The following is a 24016-nucleotide window of genomic DNA, read 5'->3' on the forward strand; positions in this document are numbered from 1 at the left end:
GCCCCTGACTTCCACCCCTTAACCCTACCCAAAACATCTTTACATGTCTGACCATCAAGCCTCTTCTGGGTCATATTCAGTTCATGCTGATATTTTCCCTTCCTCCCTTCTTTAGTCCTTACTGTTTTTGCTTTGGTCATGTTATGCTATATTCCGTAAGCCTTTAAAAATTTTGTTGTATCATGGCAGGGGAGAATATTTTATAATTATGCTTTGTGCATTTTATCTTCCACTCAATGAATGCTTGGTAAATATTTGTTTTATTGAGTATATGACCCTGTTCTAGCTATACTGTGTTTGAACAAAAATGTTAACTGCCTTGTAAGTTAACTGCTAAGAATTTGTCAAAAGTGCAGAGATAACATCCAGAACTTGTCATGAACATTACAAAAAGCTATCTAAGTGCTTGATGGAAGTCTGCAAATTGACTTCATGTGAAAGAGTGTAAGAAGTGAAAATATGAAGCATGACTGGAGCACCGGAGTGATAAAGCAAGGGTCCCTTTCTCCAGATCCTTTGTAACAGTGTCATGTGACCTCTTCTAGATCATTCTGAAAGACAATGCCAGCTCGGAACCTAGGAAAGCATCCAGTTGGTTTCCGCAGGTTAGGTGGTTCAAACCCTCATTAGCACCTTTGTTTTCTCTGCCTCAGTTTGCTTACAATGATGTTCTCAGTAGCTGTAATTGCTGTCTGTCTTTGAATACTTAAGCATTTTTTTTTTAGGTCACAGGGTATATGTGCATTTTTATTTTACCAAGTGTTAGAATTTTTACTCTGCCTTTGTGGGCTCTGGGTTAGCTACTTGGTTGTTTCATTGTAAAGTGATTAGCAGGAAGAACTGTGTGTGTGTGTGTGTGTGTGCGTGTGTGTGTGGTGTGTGTACTTTAAGTTTCTTAATTGGGTTGGTACATGTAAACCATTTAGAACAGTGTGTGTGTGTGTGTGTGTGTGTGTGTGTGTGTGTGTGTGGTGTGTGTACTTTAAGTTTCTTAATTGGGTTGGTACATGTAAACCATTTAGAACAGTGCCTGCTGCATACCACATCCCCATCAGTATTCACGTCTCTCATATTCTATCCTCACACTTGATTGATAGTTTGCTTGATTATGTATTTCTAGGTTGAGGATAATTTTACCTTAGAATTTCAAAGTCTGTGCTTTTGTCTTCTAACCAGTCGTGGTGGTGAAACCTCATGCCATCCTGAGTTTCACTTGTTTATGCATGACTTTCTCCCTGGAAGCTTTTAGGAATTTGTCCTTTCCTTGGTGAGCTGAAATAGCACAACAATGTACTTAGTGTGGGTCTTTTTTCATTCATTGTGCTGGGTACACCAAATGAACAGGCCTATGGATAGGCTCTTTCAAAGTTGGAGTCTTGAATCTTGTCATATTTTTGGTGTTAACTTTCTCTTTTCCATTTTATTTGTTCATTTTGAAGTGTCTATTAATTGGATTTTGGACCTCATGTCTTGAGTCTTGTATTTCAAGTTATTTCTAATTTTTTTTTAAATTTAAAGTTCTGGAATATTTTCTTATCTTTTGGCTTTCAGGAAATTTTATTTGGACTGTAATAACTTTAAGTTTTGTTTTGGTTATTTATTGTTGCTTAACCAATTTTCTCAAAACTTAATGGCATAAAACTACACATCTGTCTATCTGTCACTACTGTATGGATTAACTGGGGCTAGCTGGACAGTTTTTCTTCTGGTCTCATTTGGCAGCTCTCACTGTGCAGTTAGACAGTGTCAGGGACTGGTCATCTGGATGCTCAGCTGTAGTCGAATGTCTGAGATGGCTTCTTCACCCACAGGTCTGCTGCCTTGGTGTTTCTTGATGTGGCCTTTCTCTCTGCATAACATCTCATCGTCTCGGGTCTCTTCATGTGGCTTTTCTTTCTCCAAGAGGGTAGTCAATTCTTATGTTTGGCTTCCAGAAGCACAGAAATGAAGCTGCCAGAGGTTCTTAAGGCTTAGACCTGGAACAGCTCCAGTGTCATTTCTACGACATGCTATAGGTTAAAGTGAGTGTTGGGGCCAACCCAGATTGACTATGGATGGGCCTGTCTAAGGACATGATGACAGGAGGTATGGCTCATTGGCGACCAACTCCCAAGATGAAGCATGAGTTCTAAGAACTTTTTCTTCTCTGATTATTTCTTATTCATATTCTGTTTTGTTTTATACATGTAATATATTCACAAGTGTCCTTATGAAGTGATTTTGATACTCTGTCTTCTCCCTGGCATCTCTTTGTTCTTTAATAATTTTTTTCTTAGTTTATTCTGGTCTTATTTTTCTTTTTAAAGCCTTTCCTTAAATATCTATTCTATGTTGCTTATCATTTGTAGTCTTTTTTTTTTTTTTTGAGACCCAGTTTTGTTCTTGTTGCCTAGGCTGGAGTACAATGATGTGATCTCGGCTCACCACAACCTCTGCCTCCCAGGTTCAAGCAGTTCTCCTGCCTCAGCCTCCCAAGTAGCTGAGATTACAGGCATGTGCTACCATGCCCAGCTAATTTGTGTATTTTTAGTAGAGATGGGATTTCTCCATGTTGGTCAGTCTGGTCTGGAACTCCCAACCTCAGGTGATCCACCCACCTCAGCCTCCCAAAGTGCTGGGATTACAGACATGAGCCACCGTGCCTGACCTGTAGTCTTTTTTTCATTCTTTATTTGTTCATTCATATTTGAGAGAGCTACTAAAAGACTGGGAGGTGGGGTGTGGTGACTCACACCTATAATCTCAGTGCTTTGGGAGACCGAAGTGGGAGGATCTCTTGAGCCCAGGAGCTCAATACTAGTTTGGGCAACATAGTGAGACCCCATCTTTACCAAAAAAAAAAATAGCTAAGTGTGGTGACACCCATCTGCAGTCTCAGCTACTTGGGAGGCTGAGGCAGGAGGATTGCTTGAGCCCAGGAGATTGAGGCTGCAGTGAGCTGTGATCATGCCACTGCATTCCTGCATTCCAGCCTGGGTGAAAGAGCAAGACCCTGTCTCAAAAAAATAAATAAATAAAAATAAAAGTAAAAATAAATAAAAATTGATTGGGAGTTCTTTGTGGCAAAGACTTGTCAACTGATAGCTTTTAGGAGGAATGTATGCTGATTCCTAATTGTTATCCTCCATCCCTCTATCTTATCTCCTGGTGCAATCATAAATGATGGCTGGAACTACTCCATTCCTCTGGATGTAAAATCTACATTCTCTTGCCTGAGGTAGATATGTTTGCTTGGGTTCTGTTTAAGGAGATGGGGCCAGCAGTGTGTTTCAGGGCCTGGAAAACGTGTTCTCTGTCTGGGCTTTTGGTTAATCTCTGTTTTCAGTCTTGCCTATCAGTCCCACTCTCGGGGGTACCTCGTGTCTGAGTCTAGATCATTTCCAGGTTGCTGTGGGACAAATTAGCCTCGTTGTTCTCAGTATCCTCCTGACCTCCACCTTTGTTTGCTTTGCTCCATTAATTAACCATTTTCCATTTACTGTCATTGTCTAATGAAGATGAATTCTCTTCTGTTGGTAACCCCATTCCTTTTTTGTAATTGTGTGCTCATACAATGTTTATTCTTCACTGTATTTCTATTGGAGCCTCAGGACAAAGAGTAAATGGTGAAAATATGTGTTCAGTGTTAAGTTTTCCTTCTGTAAGGCATCTGCAACTTGTGTTTTTCACCGAATAGATCATGGACCTAATGCATATAGAGCTACTTTGTTTGTCATGATTGTGCCTTCAATTATATGTAGAAATATAATTTGTGAATTGCCTGATGAAGTTTTCCTAATTTTGAATTATCTTTGCATTCCTATAGTAAACACTGTTAGAATGGCTATGGTAATATTTTATTTTTGCATTTTTACTTCTGTATTAAATAAGATTATAGTTTTGTTTGCTTCCTTTAAGGCTGTTATTTCATTTCAGTATCAAGGGTATGCAAGGCTGAATTGGGAAGCTTTACATCTTTTTTCTAAGATCTAGGATGTAGATCTGGTTTACACAGTAATTTTCAATGGCAGGAGTATTTTGCCTCCTATGGGACGTTTGGAAATATCTGGAGACATTTTTGTGGTCACAACTGGTCATGGTCGGGAGGTCTTATTGGCATTCTGTGGGTAGAGGGAATGTTACTAAATGTCCGACAACACACCAGGAGAACCCTCCACAAAGAATTATCTGGCCCAATATATCAATATTGCTGAGGCTGACAAATTCTGGTTTAAATAAGTATCCAATATGGAGGATGAGTCTTTGTCTTTTTCCTTCTTCTGCGTATTGGTCCCCAGATTTTCCACTACTTCAGTTAGTTTTCATAACTGTAGATTCTTAAAAAAAAAAAATGAACACTTTGGCCGGGTGCGATGGCTCATGCCTGTAATCCCAGCACTTTGGGAGGCCGAGGCTGGTGGATCACGAGGGCAGGAGATCGAGACCATCCTGGCTAACATGGTGATGCCCCATCTCTACTAAGCCAAAATACAAAAAATTAGCCAGGCGTGGTGGCGGGCACCTGTAGCCCCAGCTACTCGGGAGGTTGAGGCAGGAGAATGGCGTGAACCCGGGAGGTGGAGTTTGTCGTGCCACTGCACTCCAGCGTGGGTGACAGAGCGAGACTCTGTCTGAGAAAAAAAAAAAAATGAACATGTCATCCATACTTCTAAGGTGTTGTAAAGATGTGCAAAGTTTTCACTTTTTGCATCATATTCACATGTGGCTATATGCCTTTTTCTCTTCAAAGTTTTCTTTATCTTGATTACTTATCAGAGGCTTGACTGTTTTAATCTCAGTCTTTTGAAAGAATTCTCCTTTAGTTTTATTTTTTAAATCTAGTGGTTTTTCTTTTTTACTTTTTCCTTATGTCTTAATTATTTCCCCCTTTTTGTTTGTTTTGCTTTTCCTAGTTTAGTGGATCAATGTAATTTAAATTGCTTTTTAAACAAACATGTAAGGGTATACGTTTTCGTTGGGTGCTGTTTGACTTCATTGCACAAGTTTTAAAATCTACTTTTTAATAGCTTGTACTTTCTAAATTATTTCATTGCATCTTTTGTTCACATTGCTCTTACTATTAATTTTTTATTTTAATTAATTAATGAATTTATTTATTTATTTATTGAGATAGAGTCTTGCTCTGTAGCCCAGGCTGGAGTGCAGTGGCATGATCTTGGCTCACTGCAAGCTCCACCTCGGGGGTTCATGTCATTCTCCTGCCTTAGCCTCCCAAGTAGCTGAGACTACAGGTGTCTGCCACCATGTCCGGACATTTTTGTATTTTTAGTACAGATGGGGTTTCACTGCGTTAGCCAGGATGGTCTCGATCTCCTGACCTCATGATCCACCCACCTTGGGCTCTCAAAGTCCCAGAATTACAGGCATGAGCCACTGCGCCCAGCCCAAAAGCTTTGTGTTTTTACAGATATTAGACATGTTTAAGAAAAAAAATCTTAACAAAAACGTAGGAGAATAAGAGAAACATTTTTCCAAAAAAGAGAAATCATTGTGATTATTTTATCTTATTAGAATGTTGGATAATATAGTCTGCCTCATTAATCATCAAGCATGCTATGGGTTTTCCATTTTTATAGGATCTGTATCTCAGTTAAGGTAATACTGGTAATTTTTGTACTGTAATCAAAGATGAAAACTGTAGGCCAAAATCATAGACCTTGCATAGAAGCTGGATAATGAAGACAGCTATGGAGAAAAACATAGATACACACACACGGACACACATATATATAAAGTATACACACATATATTTTTTAAAGTTTGAAAGCTTTTAAAGCAAAAGCCGGCCCCTCTTCTCTTCCAGAGTGGGAGGCCTCTCCCCTCTCTTAGAGTGGGTGGGGACAGCGGTTGCATGGGCAGCTTTCCTTGTGAGCCACAGTTCCCTCTGGACACACTGCTGTCTGGCCACACCCCCTTTCCCTTTCATCTTTCTCATTGACCAATGGGCTTGGAGCATTAAGGCCACACCCCTATTCCACATTCTACTGGGGCCCTGGTTACGCCTCCTCTGGCTCAGTCACACAGCTGCCTGGTAGGTGACTGGAGGTGTTGATTAGTGCTCACTGGGATTTCGCTGACGTGGCCCCAACCCTGCCTCCCTACCCACCCTGCGATGGCAGAAGAAACTCAACAGAACAAATTGGCGGCAGCCAAGAAAAAGGTAAAAACGCACTAGGTAATAGCCCCTCAAACCAGCCACAGATCCCCTCTGATGACAAGACCCCTGCCAGAGTCCATACAACTCCTGAAGCACACTGGACTGGGCCCCCCAACCCCGGTGCCTCTGGGCTACCCCCACCAAAGTTTTGTCAGTCAGCCCCACCCCTTCAGCAAACAGCCCAGTCCTTGCCCTCACCAATCACCCCAGGGTGAATTGGGTGGGTGACTCTTGGGGCTTCCCACTCCATTACTGGGCCTTCATCTCCTGCTGCCCCAAGCTTGATCTCCCTGGGCTCTTTGGACTCTCATCTCCAAGGATCCAGGCCCCACCCCCTTTGGTCTGGTGACTGCTGGGACTCCCTGCTGCAGACTCTGCCCTCCCCTCCTGTTGCCTCAAGGTCGACCTCCCTGGGTTCTTTGTGCTGGCATCTCCAAGGAGCTGAGTCCCAACCCTGTACTTCCCTCCCCCATCATGGAGCGGCGACTTGGACATGGTGCTGACATGGTCCCTCCCCCCACCAGGAGGAGTGGAATGTAGTGATGTCACAGTCCACCTGTAACTGTCATTACTGCAAGACTGGCCTTTGATCTTATGACCCAGTCCCCTAAGCATTCTCACCCCATTTCTGATTCCTCTGGTCACAGCACAAATTTCCAGCTGGAAGGGGAATGGAGACTGGGACCTAGGAGCAAGCGGTTTCAGGCTGCCTCACTCCCTTACAGATGTTGATGGTGGGAAAATCCTACACTTCCCCCGTGAACTCAAAACGTTGACAGTATCTCTGGGTGGCAATGAGAGAATGGGTTTGGTTTGGTTTTCTCCCAGGCTTCTACTTTCCAGAGAGATTTTAACATTTTTTTCTGAGTTCTCCACCTCATATTCTCATTCTCCATGGTTCTGGGACCAGACTGCCCTTCAGTCAGTGGTCTCTGAAGTGAGATTCGCTCATCTTCTGTGGAATAGATCTTGGGAAACTGAACTTGACACCTTGAATCTTCCTCATATTATCTCAACCTTGGGCACTTTGAGTGCCACAGGATAAATGTGGGACATCTTTCTGAAGCATCAGTTTCCCTTGATTCTCTTGAGATCAAGAGAAATAACATGAATGTACTTAGGGATGACAGTCACTTAGGTTTCTAAGAGCATACCAGACTTCTCTCTGAAATGAGGCTTGGGTTGTCCTCTTTCTGATAAATTCTGATTTAAGAGAAAGGCTGCCTTCTGCCATGAGGACACATTGATATAAAAGTTTGAGGGGTACTGGTGCACTTCTTCACACTAACAGATGTGTGAGGATGTATGACTCTAAACCACATGGCATACAGTTCCTGCCTACTTAATGTTTACTTTTCTACCTCTGCCTCTGGGTTTGGTCCCTGCCAGCTGCTGATTCTTGGCAAAACCTCAGAGCTTGGAGTCAGAAGACTGAGTTTCAAAGTTCCAGTATTGCCTTTTTCTTTTTTTTTTCTAGCCATGATATCAATCCCTCTCAGTCACTAAGTGAGTGTGACAACACCTTGTACTGTTGTTGGCATCATTAAATCAGATGGTGTGTAAGTGTATTTTGTAAAAACTGTAAAGGAGGATGTGGCTGTAGGGGCTGACAGTTCTCATGAGTATTACTGCTCTTCTTTCCAACAGTTAAAAGAATATTGGCAGAAAAACAGCCCTAGAGTTCCAGCAGGAGTGAACAGGAACAGGAAAACAAATGGCAGTATCCCTGAGACAGCCACTTCTGGTGGTTGCCAGTCACCTGGGGATGTGAGTCTTGGCTGGCCAGGCTTCTGGGGACAGGGGGGCCAAGGGGCAATAGAGGGTAATTTTTAAGATTGTAGATGGACTGCTGGGTACTGGTTAAGAATTCTGGCTTTAGCTGGGTGTGGTGGCCCATGCCTGTAATCCTAGAAATTTGGGAGGCCAAGGCAGGCAGATCATGAGGTCAGGAGATCCAGACCATCCTGGTTAACACGGTGAAACCCTGTCTCTACTAAAAATACAAAAAAATTAGCCAAGCATGGTGGCATGTGCCTGTAGTCCCAGCTACTCAGAAGGCTGAGGCAAGAGAATGGTGTGAACCTGGGAGGTGGAGCTTCCAGTAGCCAAGATTGTGCCACTGCACTCCAGCCTGGTGACAGAGCAAGACTCTGTCTCAAAAAAAAGAAAAAAAGGAATTCTGGGTTTGAATCCTGCCTCTCCATCTGCTCTGCTAGGGCTATGATTTAGGGCAAGATGCTTGACCTAATTGGGCCTCTCTTTTCACATCTGTATAACAGAGGTGATACTGTTTGACTTCCACTTGTGAAGTTTAAATGAGATTTGTTATTGTTGTTTTTATGTTAATCCCTAGTACATGGCCTGCTGTAAACACTCAGGACACCCAGGATATGGTCATTGCTGTTTGAGTTTCCTCATCCCCAGTCTCAAGGGGAAGCCAGGACAATGAGAACAGTCACTTGCCATCAGGAATCACTGAAAGGGCCCCAGGATGGGATGGTGGGGAGATAAGAACCATGAGAGAAGTTAGCATAAAGGAGTTATGGGACAAAGGATCCAAGACAGGCAGAAAAGAAAATGTTGCCAGTTGATGGGGAAGAAAGGAAGTCAGAGGACTCAGACACTGTGGGGGACAGAACATCTCCATATGCGCTCTCATCTCTTGTAGTCAGCAAGAGATTTCCACAGGGAAGGCCCTACATCATCTGCTACCCTGAAGGATCTGGAGGTAAGAGGCTCTGGGCACAGGTGCTGTGACCCTTCAGGTCAACCCTCCAACCTCCTCCTCCAGGTGGGACTGGGTGCCCCTCTGCCAGCTGAGACAGCCCACACACACCCCAGCCCTAATGATTATTCTCTCTACCTCTCCCCCAACTCCTCCTCCACCTCTTCCTCTCTGCATGTGCCTCAGAGCCCATGCCAAGAACTAGCAGTAGTCCTGGATTCAAGGTCCGTAAAAATCAGTCAACTGAAGAACACCATCAAAGCTTTGGTAAGAGTCCACTGGGGTCCCCTGATTCCACACTGCCAATCCTGGGCTCCAGTTTCCCCTTGGGGCCCTGAAGAAAGGGGCTGGGGGCCCCTGGTGCCCAGGACAAATAGGGAGCTGGGGTGCCCAGGCCTCACCTGGAGGGACCCCAGAGCATGCAGCATGGCTCTTCTTTTGCTGCCCTCTTTGCCAACTCTCTCCTCTCCAGACACCCGTGCTCGAGTCCTTGCTACACAAGCCCTGGGGTTGTTGCCTCTCGGGGAATTGGTAGCCTGACTGGTTATCAGGGGCCCTGTATTTCTGCCATGACTCAGTCCCTAATTTGCTCTTTGATTCTCAACAAGCCACCTCTCCTTTTTAGGCTCGTGTTTCCAGAGGAGGTAGTGAGTATCAAAGGTCTCTGTTAGCTCTTGAGTCTGAGATTTAAAGGCCCACTAGAAAGGAAACCTCAGGGCCAAGGGCTCCTGTCTGTCCTTTTCCATCCTATATCTGCTGTGAAGAACCATACCTGGCCTGTACGTGCTCAGTACATGTTTATTGAATGAACCCACTTTTCTAAATCACAAGCTGCCAGAAGGAGGGGCCTTTCTGAAACTCCGTCTCTAGAGGTTTATGTTGCTGTCCTCTCAAGAGATTCCAGATTCAGACTTTGAGTTCTGTGGCTGTGGGCAAAAGCCAACAAAGACCCAAATCCTCTGTCCTTGGGAGCTTGAGGAGAGTTTACCAGTTCGTGTTCCCATTATGTCTGAGAACTTTGCCTTGAAAATCCATTCCTGGCCCCTGCCTACCGCTTCCTGGTCTGGGGAATAGAGTTGAGGGGGCCACCCTCCATCACCTTAATTTGACTTTCCCCACAGAAACAACAGAAGAAACAAGTGGAACATCAGCTGGAAGAAGTAACGTGATTTCTTTGTTTGCTCACGAGATGACTGCAGGGTTTGGGGGGCACTCAGACATAGAGGCCCCAGTCTCATCTCACCTACTCCCAGCCTGGGGAAGAAGGCTCACTCCTCAGATTCCACCCCATCCCCACAGGGCCCCTGATAACCTGGTCCCATGGGTGGGCCTGTCCTGGGGCATTGGTGGCATTCTGGGTGCATGTCTCTTGCTGTGCCATCTCTGCCTCTCCCTGGTGAGAGCTCTGTCTTCCTCTTCCTACAGGAAAAGAAAGCAAACAACAAGAAACAGAAAGCCGAAAGGGAGCTAGAGGTGAGTGGAGGGTGTGAAGTTTCCTCCTGTCCTCCGGAGAATGTTTCTTTCCTTCTCTTTCAGCACTTGCTTGGCTTTTCTCCCAAAGGTTCAAATCCAGACATTGAACATACAGAAAGGGAAGCTAAATACACACCTGTACCACATGAAACGTTCTCTCAGATACTTTGAAGGTGAGAATCTGGGCACCCTGTCATCCTTCAACCTGGCACTTTGACAGGTCTTCAGGGGGAGTCCTTTGGGACCCATCTCAACTCTCTCATTACAGAAGAGTCAAAGGATCTGGCTATCCACCTGCAACATTCATTGCAGCGTAAAAGAGAGTTAGAGCAGGCTCTCTCTGCTGTCACCACCACACAGAAGAAGAAGGCAAACCAGGTGAGTCCAACCACCTGCCCCATCCCCTGGGAGCCTGGCTTCACAGATGGAGGAGTGAGCCTAAAGGTCCCTTCTGCAGGATGGAGTGTCCTGCCCAGAAGGCAGCATGGCCATTTCTTGCTGCTTTTTTAAAAGGTTTTTAGTGGCAGCTTGGGGCTGAGTCAGCTGCTGTGTGTGAGTTGAGGGGCACTGTGTGGAGTGAGCACTGGACGCAGAGCTTGGAGGCCAAGTGCCTGCCCCGCCCTTACCTGGCTGTGGTCTTGGGCAAGTCCTAGGTGGGGTATTGGGTACTTGTACTGTGAAGGTACAGAAGAGTACTTCTAGTATTTTACCATTTCTATAGAAAGAGGAAATGTGTGCATGTGTGTGTTTGTGTACATACTATGATAATATACATAAAACATGTCTGCAAGCATTCATAAAAAATTCAGGAGAGAGCAACAAGTTGGCTGGGAGATACTTCCCTTCTGTACCTTCTGAGTTTTGGACTATGCGAATGTATCATCCTTTCAAAAAGTGAACAAAAGATTAATTTTCCCCTTCCTATCTGTGCCCCCATCCCCAGCAAGAAAAATGGGCTTAGAGAATTGGATAGACCTGGGTGTTTATATCCCAGCTCTGCCTAAGTGAACTCAGGCAAGCACTTAACCTCAAATACTCCATGTTTTTTCATCTATACAAAAGAGGTAATCATAGTAACTGTCTGCTATGGTGGTTGTGAGGATTAAACGGGATTGTTAGCATTGTACCTGGTGAAGCATTCCACAAAGGTTCAAACAGTGGTAATAATAACAGTAATAACAATAGCAATATTATCTGATCTCTCTGGGCCTCTGTTAGCCAGCTATAAATTCAATCTCATTCCCTGTCCCTTCCAACTTTACTGAGTTCTTTTAAAAACCAGACCACGGGCTTGGAAATGCCTTGATCTTTACTGAGCAAGTTGTATATTGGGCCTAGCCCTAGCCCTTTTAAGGGGCACTGTGTGGAATGGCCCGGGCTCACCAGATTGAAACTGGTCACTCTTCACCATCCAGTTTTCCAGCCACAGTAAAGCACGTATGGAGTGGAAGTTAGAGCACTCCATCCAGGAGCAGGCACTGCTGAAAGCGCAGGTGACACAGGTGAGGTTTTCTGAGGGATGGATGTGGAAGGAAGATGACCCCAGGTGGCCAGGAGCAGGAGAGGACCAGTGACAGCCCTTCCTAACTTCTGTGCCCATTCTTGCAGTTGAAGGAGTCATTTAAACAAGCCCAATTAGAAAGAGACGAGTGTGTGCAACATCTAAAAGGAGAGAGGGCCCGGTGGCAGCAGAGGATGAGAAAAATGTCGCAGGAGGTGAGATCTGACCCTTCAGCACCCCCACCTTAGATAGGTCACTGGATCTTTCTGGGCATCTTTAAAATGGCAATAGTACAGCCAGAGGTGGTCATGGGTCTGGGCTTTGTGGAGGTGGGGGCAGAGAGGGAGATGGCAGCCTGTCCAGCCACCAGCCCCTCTCTCCAGGGCCCTTTCCCCTTGTGCTTTCGGCAGGTTTGCACATTAAAGAATGAAAAGAAGAATGATATGCGTCGGATAGAGAAGCTGGAGAGGAGCTTGTCCAAACTGAAAAACCAGATGGGTAAGATGGGGCTGGCATGACCTGGGAGCAGGATTGGCATCAGAGGGCTGTGAGGGTGGCTTAGAATGCCCCAGGGAGGTAGGTGGATGCAAGGGCTTTGAGGCAGAGGGAAAGAGGTCTGTGCCAGGAGATGGCAAGTCTTGTCATCTCAATAAGTCTCAGTGTCTCAGTGTCCCCATCAGCAAGGAGGGCCCACTGTCAGTCACCCGCAGTGCTCTTTTTTTGAAACTGGTTTGGAAGACTGGCTACCATCCCGGTGCGTGGAATCATAAGCAGTGAGGCCAAGTTTGGGGAGTCTGAGAGGAGCTGTGCACCAAGAGGAGGGTTTTTGTTTTGTTTTGTTTTTTTGAGAATCCAGAGGCCCTTATTATCTGCTTCCTTTCTCAGCTGAACCCCTGCCCCCAGAGCCCCCAGAGCCCCCAGCAATGTCCTCCAAGGTGGAGCTGCAGCACCTGAGGAAGGAACTAGAGAGAGTGGCAGGAGAGCTCCAGGCCCAAGTCAAAAACAATCAGCGCATAAGCCTCCTGAACCGGGGACAAGAAGAGAGGATTCAGGTGCAGGAAGAGAGGCTTCGGAAGCAGGAGGAGAGGCTTGAGGAGCAGCAGGAGAGGCTTCAGCAGCTGGCCAAGCCACAGAGCATCTTTGAGGAGCTGGTGCGTTGCCCCACCGGGGGAGCCTGCCCTCCTCCCTAGCCCTCCGGGCCTTTGTTTCCCCACCTCTAAAATGGGGCAGTGTAGCCCTCATGTGAAATGTTACTTCTAAGGGCACCTGTGAGCCAGGTGGCTGTGGGAAAGAGGGGATGATTTTTCTAACCTGCCTCCACCCTTCCTGGTGCCATGGGAGGCAGACACCAAGTTCTGGGGTTTCCAGCTGCAGTGGGTGGCTGCTGATTGCTTCTCTATGTCCAGAACAATGAGCACAAGAGCGCACTGCAGTTGAAGCAGCAAGTAAAGGAGCTACAGGAGAAGCTTGGTGAGGTGAAGGAGAAAGAAACCTCCACCCCATCCAAGAAGGGCTGTGAGGCGGGCAGCAGCCTCTGGGGAGGGGAGGTGCCAAGCCAGGGGCAGCTCCAGCCTGGGGGCAGGTGACCCCAGCACTCTCCAGAGCAGTACTGTGACTGTTTCTTGCTTCCTGCCCTCTGACTTTTAGAGGTGGGTAGCCCTGGGCTCCTCTCAGGTCTGGACATCATCATCCCAGCTAGAGGCATGGAGCCCCCAATCACAGGGGAAGAGACGGTGGTATAACAGGCTCCTTATGCCAGGTGCAGTGGCTCATGCCTATAATCCCAGCACTTTGGGAGACTGAGGCAGGAGAATCACTTGAGGTCGGGAGTTTGAGATCAGCCTGGCCAACATGGTAAAACCTCATGTCTACTAAAATTACAAAAAAATAAAATAAATATTAGCAGGGCATTGTGGCACATGCCTGTAATTCCACCTACTCAGGAGGCTGAGGCATGAGAATCGCTTGAGCTCAGGGGGTGGAGGTTGCAGTGAGCTGAGATTGCACCACTGCACTCCAGCCTGGGCCACAGAGTGACACTCTTGTCTCAAAACAAAACAAAAAGACTCCTTAGATTAAAACTGGATTCCAGCCTGGTTCCACTGGAATGGTTCACCATTCAAGTACTTTTCATCTCAAAGTCTGTTTCTTTAACTTCAAAGGGAAGTTAGCATTTTCCTTACAGAGGTGCTGAGGATTAAATGAGAAGAGGGTATGAGATTTGAGGCTGGGGAAGGAGGCATGGGGTTCTAGGAAAGGGAGGCAGTCACTTAGGCCTGGAGCAAGGGGCCAGGGGCCTGGGCAGGTGACAGAGCCCCACAGTGCCCTCGCTACCCCACTAATGGGCCCAGAATCTGGAAACCAGCCACCACGTGCTCTCACGCCCAGGATCTTCCTGCAGGTGGAGCTGAAGAGCCAAGAGGCTCAGAGTCTGCAGCAGCAGCCAGACCATTACCTGGGTCACCTGCAGCAGTACGTGGCCACCTATCAGCAGCAGGTGGCCGCCTATCAGCAGCTGACCTCTGAGAAGGAGGCACTGCCCAGGCAGTGACTGCAGCAGACCCAGCTCATGAACCAGCTGCAGCAGCAGGAAGCTTGGGGCAAAGCGGTGGCCGAGATGGCCTGCCAAAAGTTGCAGGAGACCCAGGGGAGGGAGCTGTGGAGGACAGGGCCGTGAAGGGGATGACCTGGCAAACTCCATCCTTTCTCACTCTTTCCTGTCCCCTTAGGAGCACCTGGAAGCTACCAGCCAGCAGAACCAGCAGCTAACAACCCAGCTGAGCCTCATGGCTCTCCCTGGGGAAGGTATGGGAGACCGCTCAGAGGAAGAGGAGAGAGCCCCAGGAGGAAGGGGGGACTGTTAGCAGCATAGGATTGAGGAGTTGGAAGAGACCTTTAGAACAGCTGGTCATTATGCCGACCGGGTGCCTGCACTAAGTTCGGCATCAGTGTGTTGACCTCCTGTGAGCAGGGGGCCACCAAGTTGCCTAAGGATGGCTGAACTGGCCCAGGTCAGAAAGAGAGCAGGTCAGAACTCCCACATCGACCAGTAGTGGGAGTGTGCCTGGGTGGAATAGCAAGATTTTGATTCTTAAAAGTACAAATAAAGAAGAGCAGCTCATTCCTCTCTGGGAAGGGGCTGGCTCAGGGTTACACAGTGAGGGTGGAGGCAGAGGTGGGCCCACAGTACCTCCCTTGTTGGGTTGTCTGAAGACCCCTCTGGCCACCCCCCACAGGAGATGGAGGAGGACATCTGGACAGTGAGGAGGAGGAGGCACCTCGGCCCATGCCAAGCATCTCAGAGGACCTGGAGGGCAGGGAGGCCATGGTGAGCCTGACTCCCCCTGCACCCATTTTGCCACCTTCCTCTGTGGTCCCTCCAAGACCCCTTTATGCTCTTAGTTTCCCTGCATTCTGGTTTCTCTGGACCCTCACCCCTTCTGGGAGCCAGTGGTCAGACACCATTTCACCCGTAACAAATGTGTACTCTCTGAGGCCCCAAGGGAAGGGGCTGCACTCCACCTCTCTGCCCCATTTGCTGTGTGTATGCCCCTACAAGAATGCTCATGTCTTGCCCTCAGGTGGCGATTTTCAAGTCCGCTGGAGCCAGTGTCCAGGAGGAGCAAGCAGGGTTACAAGAGCAGGTGAAAAAGCAGAGGGTGTGCTGCCAGTGCCTGGCTCACACGGTGGTCCCTGCCCTGAAGGAGCCAGAGGCAGTGGTCCCAGCCCCAGGGACTGGGGGCAAGTCTGTGAGTGGGGAGACCCACTGGGCCCTGCAGGAAGTCATGGAGAAGCTGGCCCATGCCAGGACTCACCTCCACCTTCTCCATGACTTGAAAATGCCACCTGAGGGCAGGTCGCTGCCGAGATGTGACCGCAATATTTTGGCTCCAGAGCGGCTTTATGGACCACCTGGAGGAGAAGGCAGACCTGAGTGAGCTGGTGAACAAACAAGAACTTCGCTTCATCCACTACTGGCGAGAGAGATGCCATCAGTGAGTGGGAGGCCAGGGCACCACAGGGGGAGCTGCAGGGCCGTCAGAGGGACCCCAGCATCTGAGCCCTGTCTTCTTGCAGGAAAATCCATCACGTTTTAACAGAGCCAGGGGGCAGTGCCAAAGATGCGGCACTGGGAGGAGGACATCATCAGGCTGGCCCAGGACAGGGAGGAGATGAAGGTAGGGTGTGCAACATCTCTGTGGGGGTGGGGGTGGGGGTGGGGTGGGTGTGAGGGTGGGTGCAGGCAGCGGCATGACAGCTGAGCACCCCTCCCTCCAGGTGAAGCTGCTGGAGCTGCAGCAGATGGTATTGCGGCTTATAGCAACTACAACAATGGTCACAGAAAATTCCTGGCTGCTGCCCAGAACCCTGCTGATGAGCCTGGTCCAGGAGCCCCAGCCCCCCAGGAACTTGGGGCTGCAGACAAGCAGGGTGGTGAGTAGAGCCCTCAGGCGGGGTGGGCAGGCAGGAAGAGGGGTTCTCCCACTGTGCTCAGATCCCCGCCTCCCTCTCTCCAAAGATCTTTGTGAAGTGAGCCTCACCTCCTCTGCTCAAGGAGAGGCCAGGGAGGGTCCTCTCTATGACAACCCTACCACACAGCCAATCGTGCAGGACCACCAGGAGCACCCAGGCTTGGGCAGCAACTGCTGTGTGCCATTCTTTTGCTGGGCTTGGCTGCTGAGAAGAAGGAGATAAACATCACTGTCATCAAAGAGCTGCTCAAGAAATTTTTAAATAAGAAACCAAGTTATGGGGTTAATCTCCTACACAATTCATTTACTTCATTTGAATGTTAGAGTCACTCATGATTATTTGTGTTTCTAATTTATAGTTTAAGTTTATTTGTAAAAAGTTAAAAGAGAGTGGGTCTCTGTGGCTCTCACTGATGTTCGCTCTGGCATCCTTTAGCATTTTTCTTTTTTAATTTCATAATTGTAGGTCATTAGCATGCATATCGAGTTTGCCCTTATGTGGTGGGAGTTCAAACACACAAAGACCCACTCTTTGCAGAAAATTGTTCTCGTTGGTTTGGAATAGGCTGCCATGCTTCTTTAATGTTATTGCAGCATGTATATTCACTACAGAATTGAGACAAAATTTGCCTATGTTCTACTGTTGTTTGATCTAATCTTAATCACAGTGAGCTCTTCATTAGCTCAATATGTAGTTTGCCCCCAAGTGTGCACTGTTTATTACTTTGTAATATGCCACTATGAGTACTGACATTTAGAGTTGTTTAAAGGCCGAGAACTGGAAACAGCCTTTCCTCCATTTTCTGTGTGTTGGTGATGGGAGTAATAACATTTTGGGGGAGCTTTTTAAATCTCACAGAAGAGGAAAGTGGCCTCCTCTGGCAGGTATGTGCAGGACAGAGTGTGTTTCATCTGTTCCAGTGCCAAGAATTAGCGCTGTATTATGGTGGTTCCCTTAGGATTTGTATGTGCTCTGGGCTCATGAAGATATTGCATCAGGAGCTGCAGCAGTTGTACTCTTTTTTGATGACCTAAAAAGGGCTTATTTCTGAGGAATGAAAGGTTCCCATCGTTGACTGTGGATGTGGAAAACCTTTCCTAGCTTAGAGCATTTGTGTCTACAATACATTTTAAAGTCAGAGTTCATGTTACCTGTTTTAATCACATGACTTCCTGTCCCAATTCACAAAAGGGCGCTGGTGGGCATTCTTCTTAATGTATTTAGTAAAGATCATAAGAAATCCTTTACGAGTTCAAATGTCCCTGGAACAGGCATACAGGCTCTAGTCAAGAATGAATTAGAGTGAAGGAAAGCTGTGTGGTGCCTGGCATTCCTCTCTGTTCATGGAGCTTCTTTGAGGCTTGAAGATTGATTTTACCATCTAGACATCTCTGGCTAATACCTATTCTTCAACCACCTTGGTTACTCTGACATAGGAATTTACTTCTTTTCCTTGAATGGAAAACACTTTAAAAAATAATAGAAACATTATTATAAACTAATATATGTGAGAGTGCTTAGTTGAAACAAAAAGGAATTTTAGTACACAGTATTATACTATGTTTGAAAATCAAGGAGAAGTTTATGAAACTTAAAATGTTTCCAAACTGCAGTGCAATCTACTGTTTGTGAATGTCAATGTATTATCAGGAAACGTGTCTATACAATCACACAGTTATATTTTCTCACAGACTTCTTTACAAAGAGTGAAATATGTTTTTGTACCTCTCTGTTTCAGTCAGGGACATATTTAGTGCAATATTTATGTGATTGTGCCTATGCGTGATGAATGAATGCATTTCAGTCATATATTGCCTAAATCATAACTTGATGCTTGGGAAAACTTCATGAAGTTTTAATGTCTGTGTTCCAGAACACATCACATTATTAGGATGTAGGGAGATATGTATGTGTGCTCCCTGGTGTGGGGATTTCTAGTTACTAGACCTTCTCCATATTTAGCATTTGGCATCCTCATCATACTTCTATGACATTAACAGGAGAGCAGCAATACGATTTTACCGATGGAATAACAGATTTGCCGGCATTCACTGAAAGAGGGCAAATATTCCGTCCTTGTGACTTCAACTGACTCTTCCAAATTTTATGAATGTATCAATGTATTAGATAAACCCAGTTTCAGAATTATAAAGAAAAAATGTTAGACCAAATAATGTGGCTAATTAACAGTGGTACGATTTCTAGCCCGTGGGTTTAAAATGCACTTAAAGTCCTGTTCTTGCCTTTTATTTTCTGAACTTGCTGCTTTTGCATTCGTGTTCAGTTTAAAGACAGTTACTTTAAGAGCATTTTAAACCCACGTGCTAGAAATCGGACCACTGTTAATTAGCCACATTATTTGGTCTAACATTTTTTCTTTTATCATTCTGAAACTGGGTTTATCTAATACATTGATAAATTATTTCAAAGATACTTTTATCATTGAAATCACTTCACTTTACCCTGATAAATATCAGTGACTAGGAATGACCTTCAGATAGCGTTTAGCATCTGTAACCAATCTGACAATAATGTGTTCATCAGGTGCCTATGGATTAAATCACACACTGGCATATTTAAGCTGAAGGTCAGTCTGGAAAATAAATTTACTATATTGACTGAAATACCACTCTTTGTGTAGGTATTTGTCATATATTTAAGAAAAAGCTAAAAAGAATGGAAATTGTATGACAATAACTTAAGTCTTTCTTCAAAGTGCATGCCGTCTTTTGCCATACCCCATTCAGCCAAGTATTTGTGCTCTTCCTCATTCAGTATAAGGCAGCTTTCAGTTTGCTTAGAAGGCAACATTGGAATGTTAGAGTTCATCAGAAACATAGAATTTTAAAATGTGAGTTCCGCTGAATACATTTGAGTTTCTGTAGGAAGAACCAGAACACCTGAAGATTGCAGTATATAATAATTATTTTAAAAGTATTTGATTAAACCTGATAGATTTTTCAGAAATGAAAAAAAATCAGCTCTAAAACCAAAGCTGATTTTTAGAAAATTTGAAAATGTAAATCAGCCCTATCCATAATATATTTTCTGTAAAACTTTATCTTGAAGAGTCATTTTAAAATAATATAACTATTAAAAAATGTAACTGCTATCTTAATGTTCTGAAATAAGTTAAAACATTTTAAAATATGAATACTGTAGTATAAAAGAAAGAAACGGTGGGAAGGAAAAGCAGAGAATGAAATGGCAATTCCAGTCCAAAGCTTTATTTGCCAAGTTTTCTTAGAATGAATTTTACCAATTTATGAATTCTTGTGAACAGAATGTGTAATGGAAATACTGAAAGATTTTTCCCTAGAGAGGCATTATTGACTGCTGGTGTGATGCTACTGTAATGTAATAAATCATTAAATTGTTTCAAAGTATTGTTTTTGCCTTAAAATTTTATTTTGCATTTCTTGAAAACTATAGTATTAAAGGTATTGATACGTGCAACTGCTGGGCATGCTTCACATGAGATAATATGTTTCATTTTTACAAAATTGTAACATAACTATGCAAATGTTTATTAAAAGAACATAAAATAAAAAAGTTATCGGATAAAAAAGTTATGAGGTTAAAAAGTTATGGGATAAAAAATGTACAAAAGTTGTGGGAAAAAAGTAGAAAAAAGTTTTATGAAAAGTTACAAAAAAAGTTATGAAAAAGAAGTTACGGGATTTTTTTTTAAAGTCATGGAAAAAAAATAAAAATTATAAGAAGGCCCCTGTTAGCAAAGCCTGGAGAAGTGGGGCTGGAGTCTCCACCGCCACCATGTCCCTACTACCCCTTCCCAGGCACCCCTTTATAATTAGGCTAGGAGGACAAGACCTCTGTCTAATGGGGAAAGACAAACAGACCCTTTGCCACCTTGACCAAGGCTGAGTCCCTAAATTTCTGGGTGATGATGATTGTTATTTAAGAGCCAGAGGCTGGTGGAGTTGGTTTGTTTGGAGGAGGCCTGATGGCCCCCTTACTCTCATAGCAACTTTTCCCTCACGGGGGCTCCCTTCTTATTCAGAGAGGCAGGACAGTGGGGCTAACTGTGGACCAGGCGAGGGCACAGGCTGCTGGGGTGGCCCCCCTTCCCCAGTGTACATACTGTGTCTGTGTAAGGTTTTGTATATTCCAGAGGGTAGGGCCGCCCCTGTATCATACCTAGCTGAGGTTGGAGCTGGCACATGGGGAGGAGGTTCTAATAATTATTTGTGGCTGGGAAACTTATTTATTGCTAGCATAGGACAGAGGAAGGAGGCGGGGATGGGGTCATGGCTCCCTGGTCATGCGACTCCCGTTTATTTTGCTTTTTATTTTGGAATAAACAGATTTAGCCATACTGCTCGGCCTGGTGTGTTCCCGTTTCCCTCACTGGGTCCTGAGTTTGTGCCACCAAACAAGGAGCCCCAGAGTGTCTTGAGCATGTCCAGCTAGGCTCTTGGGGACCTTCCAGGTGTGTTACCTGTATGCTGCCTAGTGGCGCCTGGGGGATTCCATGGGGACTGCCATGGAGCCTATGGGGCGCAGTCCAGCCCTGACAGCCAACAGGCCTAGAAGCCTGATGCAGCGGTGGCCGGGAAGACAGGTACCAGCACCTAAGGGCACTGACTTCCACCCACCCCAGGCATCTTCCGTTCTGTCCCCTTGCCTCCCTCTCCAGTCTGCACCTGGTGGCCTCTTCTGCAATGAGCCAAGATCATGCCACTGCACTCTAGCCTGGTCGGACCCTGTCAAAAAAAAAAAAAGGAACTGCTGCCTCCTGCTGCTGGGAGCATACACTGTTATGACCACCTTAGAAAACAGTTTGGCTCCATCTCATAAGGTTGAATATTCACACTCTTCCCAGCCCAGCAACTCTACTCTACATCCAAGACAAATTCTTGCCTATATAAAACAGGGGATGTGGACAAGGCATGCAGCTCTGTTCAAAATAGCAAACACTTATTGCCCATCAACTGGAGGGTAGCTGACTAAATTGTGCTTTTTCTTCCCTTTGATTTCCTGTAGTATTATGATGCAAGTGGCTTTCCCATGGCTAGCTTGGGGAGGGGGATACTCTTGGCAATCGAGTCTGGGTTGGCAGTCCTGCTTAGCCCTAGGGCAATCGGTGCCGCCCAAAACAAGAATAAACAGAACAAGTTACCGGGCGGAGCCAATGCCTTGGGTCCCTGGAGGTACAGACTTGTACCTGTAGGGAATAGCCATCATACACATCAGTCTTTTCAAATGCTTTTGTCACTGGGCTGAGTCCAAAGGACATCCTCTCCCAAAACATTACAAAGTTTATTTGGGCTACCATTTATCCAGCATTTGTCATGTGCCTGAGCATGTACTAGTGTACTAATTGCATGCATTATTTTATTTATTTATTTATTTATTTACTTACTTTCTTATTCATTTATTTGAGATAGGGTCTCTTTCTGTTGCCTGGGCTGGAGTGCAGTGGTGCGATCACGGCTCACTGCAGCCTCAAACTCCTGGGCTCAATTGGTCTCACCTCAGCCCCCTGAGTAGCTGGGACTACAGGCATAAGTCACCAAGTCCAGCTAATTTTTAAATAAACATCTTTAAATAAACATTTTAAATAAATGAGGTTTGGCTTTGTTGCCCAGGCTAGTCTTGAACTCCCAGCTTCAAGCCAGCCTCCTCCTTCTTCCTTATTGTTGCATTTAATCTTCACCATCACCCAATAAGAGTGCCTGGGTGTAGGTGCTCCACACGGTAACAATGGAGCAACCTCCTCTCATAGGTGACAGCGAGATTCAGTTTAGTCAAACAACTTCTCAAAGGTCACACAGTTGGAGGGTGGCTGAGCCAAGATGAAGACCTAGGACTCTAAAGCTGGTGTGCCAGTAAATGACAAAAATCTCTGGGGGTTCAGGATAGCTTCCTCCCAAGAAATCTTTCTCCAAAGGTTCTAAAAACAATCATAGATCCATCTTTCATAAAGCAAACAAAACTAGCAGCCCCTTCATTTTGGGGTGGGGAGTGGGGGGAGGATAAAGGTTAGCTAAGCTCCAGGGCATCCCATTTTAATCCTACGTATTTATAAGGCAACTGCCAGCACAGCACCCCGAACCTAAAGAACCCTGCACAGCTGTCTCTGTGGGGCACGGCGTGTCCATGGATGTAAAGATTTTCCAATGTGTGCTTACAGGCCAGTGGCATCATCCTCAGTCACAGGTTAAAGGGCAGCTAGGCCTGGCCTGCTAGGCACCACCATGAGAATCTGCTGAGCTTTCCAACTAGTTTACCTGTTGTTTGCAGTGACAGACGCCCTGAAAAGAAGGGGTGTGGGTGGGAAGAGTTCTGATTTGAGGTCCCCTGATCTGGGCACGATCTCTTTTCCCAGTCGCAGGAATCAGGGGACTCCATCTGTAAACACGGGCTCAAGCTATGTCCCCCAGCCCCCTCTTTCAACCAGGTGTCACTCTCTGCTTCTCTTCCATAGACAGCCTAGAGCTGCCAGCATTCCCTTAGGATCTGTGCCCTCAGGCCTGGCTTAATTTTTCCCTCTCCAAAGAGCCATCTGTAGGGCCAGAGCCCGGCAAAGCCTAACTCATTACTGGATGCCAGTTCCTTTGCCTGACTTTCAGTGATTCCTACCTTACCCTGGGGTTTTATGTCTCTCATCTCAACGCTAACATTTCTCATTCCTCCACAAGTTGAATTGCTCACTCCGGCCAACTGAAGCATGCTTTTCTTGATAGTTAGCTTGAGGCACACGGTTGGTGCTTAAAAAAAAAAAAAGCATTATGTCAATTTCATTCATCAACAACAAAAGTGATGGCTCCACTGCAAAGTTGATAGTGCCTGCACCTCTGAGCTCAACAGCCTTCTAGACAAAGGGCTCTCAGCTGAAACATGAGCATGCACACATATGCCTCTCTCTCGGTCTGATGAGATAATTTGGATACTTGATTGTTATCCTTGAGCATTTTCCTGCCTCATTAATGCATGTGTAGCCAACACAATAATAATCATAGCTAATAACGGCTAAGGCTGAGGACTTTCCTTAGCCAGGTAGTGGCTTTACAACTTTAAACTTTTCACTAGACTCTCATTGAATCATTTCTCTTTTTCAGATCAAGAAACTGAGACTTAGTATCACATTTGGGATTAAGTTAAAACAAAAAAAGAAACTGGGGCTTAAAGTTGTCAAGTATTTCACAGCCAGCGAGTGGCTAAGTTGGAACTTGAACCCAGGCAGTCTAGCCCTGGGATCCTGTGTCCTTACCCACTCTCCAGTGTTGGCTACGCAAAACTAAAGTGTACACATTTTCAACTATAGTTTAAGTGCGTGACATATTTTTCGCTATATTTTATGTAGGTGACTTTCAGTTTGGGGGTATTCTACTTACACAATCTATCGAGCTGGATATTAACTGAGAACAAAAAGAAACTAATGCACTCCGAAAAACATAAAACATGAGCAACATGATATCACCGCAAAAGACAAATCAACACATAGCCTTCTTGTGACTGTATTTTGCTGACCGTCCACGAGTTAATCATCTGCCTGAACTCAGCAGTGCTCTGTTCCCTTGGGACACACACACACACACACACACACACACACACACACACACACGAACACACACACACGCAGAGTTAGTGGCTGTGCCGCCCTGAGCCTCCAGTTGGCGAGTGTGAGGAAGGGACCAGATGGGTCGGGCAGAAAGGTGCTGGG

General features: G+C 45.7%; 2 protein-coding genes across 6 annotated transcripts in view; one reads left to right on the forward strand and one right to left on the reverse strand.

The window, feature by feature from the left end:
* Window positions 1–23022, reverse strand: part of LOC129050366 (putative GED domain-containing protein DNM1P46) — an 87275-nt gene extending 64253 nt beyond the window's left edge. Inside the window, exon 1 of the mRNA XM_054532411.1 lies at window positions 22933–23022. Coding sequence (XP_054388386.1) covers window positions 22933–23022 — 90 coding nt within the window. The remainder of the gene's footprint in view (window positions 1–22932) is intronic.
* Window positions 4849–16965, forward strand: LOC129050317 (golgin subfamily A member 8M-like). Of its 5 annotated transcripts, none has more exons than XM_054532264.2 (19): window positions 4849–6160; window positions 7805–7924; window positions 8826–8885; window positions 9069–9149; window positions 10004–10042; window positions 10308–10355; window positions 10444–10528; window positions 10624–10733; window positions 11771–11857; window positions 11964–12071; window positions 12267–12354; window positions 12742–13007; window positions 14586–14661; window positions 15093–15184; window positions 15438–15500; window positions 15751–15851; window positions 15934–16034; window positions 16135–16290; window positions 16376–16965. In XM_054532264.2, exons 1-19 carry the CDS (start codon window positions 6113–6115, stop codon window positions 16549–16551), a joined length of 1905 nt encoding a protein of 634 aa, XP_054388239.1. In that variant the 5' UTR covers window positions 4849–6112; the 3' UTR covers window positions 16552–16965. The 5 variants fall into 5 exon arrangements, with proteins under 5 accessions (XP_054388239.1, XP_063572520.1, XP_054388240.1 ...); XM_063716450.1 differs by having other exon boundaries at window positions 15751–15833; XM_054532263.2 differs by lacking the exon at window positions 15438–15500 and adding an exon at window positions 13263–13331 and having other exon boundaries at window positions 6053–6160.
* Window positions 23023–24016: the final 994 nt, after the last annotated feature.

This window comes from Pongo abelii, chromosome 16 (genome assembly GCF_028885655.2).
Source record: "Pongo abelii isolate AG06213 chromosome 16, NHGRI_mPonAbe1-v2.0_pri, whole genome shotgun sequence".
NCBI classification, from domain to species: Eukaryota; Metazoa; Chordata; class Mammalia; order Primates; family Hominidae; genus Pongo; species Pongo abelii.